Source organism: Poromitra crassiceps (genome assembly GCF_964638095.1).
Source record: "Poromitra crassiceps genome assembly, chromosome: 22".
Taxonomy (NCBI): Eukaryota; Metazoa; Chordata; class Actinopteri; order Beryciformes; family Melamphaidae; genus Poromitra; species Poromitra crassiceps.
In genome coordinates, this window is record NC_139647.1 from 2,594,072 (window position 1) to 2,597,668 (window position 3,597).

The 3,597-nt window shown below is 49.0% G+C and overlaps 1 protein-coding gene across 1 annotated transcript in view; it reads right to left on the minus strand.

Moving 5' to 3' along the window:
• Positions 1-2,713, minus strand: part of slit1a (slit homolog 1a) — a gene marked incomplete at both ends in the record, with an annotated part of 144,097 nt that extends 141,384 nt beyond the window's left edge. Inside the window, one exon of the mRNA XM_083658236.1 lies at positions 2,505-2,713. Within this exon, the coding sequence (XP_083514362.1) occupies positions 2,505-2,713 (209 nt within the window). The remainder of the gene's footprint in view (positions 1-2,504) is intronic.
• Between the last annotated feature and the right edge of the window lie 884 nt (positions 2,714-3,597).

Sequence of the window (3,597 nt, forward strand, 5' to 3'; positions counted from 1 at the left end):
GAATTCTGCTGTCTGTCTCAACACCTCCCCCCGACACACACACACACACACACACACACACACACACACACACACACACACACACACACACACACACACACACACACACACATTCTCCTAAAACCAACCCCCTCCTTCCTTAACACACGCACACTATCCTCAAAACCATCACACACATAAGTGCAAACACACACGTACTTATCCACACATATATCCATATACAGGGACCAGCAAGGAGAAGTGCAACAAGATCAATTAGCCTACTAATGCTAACGGCTTCTGACTTTGCATTCATCGCTCTTCTCTCTCTCTCGCCCGCTCTCCTTCGCAGCTCTCGCTCTCGCTCTCCCCCTTCTCCCCTCCTCCCTCCATAAAAGCAAGTACCTTCGGGGTAAGGTTACACTCTTGAAATCACAGTCATTTAAATTAATTTCTGCTGACAAAACGGCTGGCGTAACATTTTATCCTTAAGTCGAGGGGTCTGCAACCTCTGGGACAACTCCATAAAAATTTGATTGGCGATTACTCATCGGTGACCCCCAGCAGCAGTGGCTGTGTGCAGTGCACCTTCACTCGCATAAACACACACACACACACACACACACACACACACAGGGCAGGGTGGGGAGAGGGCTGACTTGCGCAATCACCTTGATGAATCACCCTATATAAAAGGAGAACGGGGATAGTCGCCATTGTTAAGTTACCTCTCCATGGAGACCAACTATCTTCTACATGACCTACACACACAGCTAGTCCACGCACCGCCACACACACACACACAGCTAGTCCACGCACCGCCACACACACACAAAGACAACCAATGACCCGGGAATAAATTACACGCGACCTTTACGCGCAATAACGTTTAAAATGCACGGTCCTCCTGGATGAGCTTGAAAACACACACACACACAGAGAGAGAGGCTACAGCACCTAGAAAAGCCCCTCCGCTCTGTGCAGCCTGACCTATGAATGCACAAACAACTTTGAACACAGACATGCTGTTGAGTGGAGGGGCAGGGGGATATCTGCAGCCTGAATGGCCATTCATGTCAAAGGAAACCACTAAATGAGCATGTTTCCTCTCCTGCTCCCGTGTGAACCAGGCAGCGTGCGCACATAGAGAAGCAAACCCGGAAACATGCCGAGCGCCAGGAAAAGAAGAAAAAAAAAAAGGTGTTCTTAGAAATTAAATATGAAACGCATAAAATATGCAGTCAAGCAGGGCCGCTATGCCAGCGCCGCCGCCGCCTCCTCCTCCGACTAGAGAGGCTCTCTCTCCTCCGTTCCTTCCCACCACATGTTTTATTCACCACTGATATTCTAAAAGCTGAAATAGAACAATCTATTTTCCCCCTCGCACTCCTCGCTTCTGATTTACAGATGAATATTTCAGAAGAACGTCAGAGAAGAGAGGGGAGAAACTCCACGCCTGCGAGCAGACGTCAGCCTCTCACCTCTCTCTCATCCTCCCTCCCTTTGACAAGACAGCTACGCAGATCCTCCTCGTGCGGCAAGACTCACTTAAGGAGCAGATTTGCTTAATTTTCTACATGGTTTAACAATTTGGGGAGTGAGTATTCATGGGTATGAGATGGGGGGGGGGGTTGGAGGGGGCAGAAGTAGGAGAGTGAAAGAGAGAGTGGGGGGGGGCAAACAGTGGTACACAGACAGGACTCTTGATATCAGTGGAGGAAAGGTACCCCCAAATACAACAGGATCTACTCTAACTGTCGTGATTAGAGTTAAAAAACCAGGCATCAAATCTGATTTCTGAATTGTTTTAAGATTTAAAAAGACTGAAAATTGAAATTTTACACTCCAAATCTACATCTATCTTGCATTGCAAATGTGAGGCACAATTTTGAGTCCATCCAATTGCTCTCGGCATTCAAACACACGTCTTCACAAACGCATGCAGGCAAACACACACAAACTGTCAGGTATGTAAATGATGCCCACATGTGAAAGGCACACATCTGCTCCTGCTCTTTCCAGTCCCTCATGCCTATTTATACCTGACTGGAACGCCACTGACTGACTGACTGACTGTCTGTCTGTCTGACTGTCTGTCTGTCTGTCTGTCTGTCTGTCTGTCTGACTGACTGACTGACTGACTGACTGTCTGTCTGTGTCTGTCTGTCTGACTGACTGACTGACTGTCTGTCTGTGTCTGTCTCTCTGACTGACTGACTGACTGACTGACTGACTGTCTGTCTGAGTCTGTCTGTCTGTCTGTCTGTCTGTCTGTCTGTCTGTCTGTCTGACTGTCTGTGTCTGTCTCTCTGACTGACTGACTGACTGACAGACACATCCAGCTTTACAGGCATTGCTATTGTTCTCTCTCAGTCTCATCAAAGTCTGCCACTACAATCTAGCAGAAACAAATAGACGGGCAAACAGGCATACAGACAGAGAAGCTTAGCAGACAGTCACTTTCTCACACACAGAAGCAGTACTCTAGTCTTTCGGTGTTGCGGGGTTAGGGTTAGGGTACTCACAGTCTTTCGGTGTTGCGGGGTATATTCCTTGGCATGGTTTTGATCCCCAGGCCATGGCAGTCCACTGTGGTGCCACTGCAGGTACACAGCGCTGGGCAGGCGCTGGCATAGCCCATGAGCAGGGCAGCGAGGACCAGCGCCCACATCCAGAGGGGCAGCACGGCCAGCCTGCCCATGCCTGCCCCACAGCAGCTTCCTCTAACGGGCATGATCAGCACCACTGCAGCCTAAACCTACTCTGTGTCCACCTTCTTCTTAATGTCCAAAAAACAAGAGTCCTGCTACACCGCGCAAGTCCCTTCAATCACTGTCGATTTGTGGTGGGTATAGAGTCCTGCTACACCCCACAAGTCCCTTAAATCACTGTCAATTTGTGGTGGGTATAGGGGAAAAAATACATTTAAAAATGAACGTGCTATTATTTTCTTCTTAGCTGGGAAGTCCTTTTTTTGTTCTTCTAGATGTCTTTTTGCTCAAGCTTTGATATCCACTACTGTTTATCAGTTCTGATGAGGAACTAAAAAAAAAAGCCTATCTTATTATCTCCTTTGCAAACTCTCCTCGTCTCTGGTCTTTGTGGAGTTGCTGCGCTCTGGTCTGCACACGTCTGCGTCTCTCTGTGTCCTCTCAGTCACTCAGCTGCGCTCTGGTCTGCGTCTCTCTGTGTCCTCTCAGTCACTCAGCCGCGCTCTGCTCTGCTCGCCTGAAGAGAGGGGGAATAGGGAAAGAGCAGAAAGAAAAAAAACAGTCTCTCTCTCCTTTAGACACACACACACACACACACACCAGTCATCCATCACAAGGATCTACAAATAGCAGAGCCCCCGACTCCACCCCTCCCCCTCCTCTCCTCCCCCACTCCTCACACCCCCACCCACAGAACCCTGCCTGAACTCACTCTTCTCATTCTCCGGGTCCCTCTCTCATTCCCTCTCTTCTAATCACAATAAACCTATCCCGAGTATCTCTCTCTCTCTCTTTCTTTCTTTTACTCCTCAGGTTTGCCTCCAGGCGGAACCCCCCAGAGAGAGAGAGAGAGAGAGAGAGAGCTAACCTGCATGACACCGTGTAACCCCAGCCTGAAGGGAGAGTG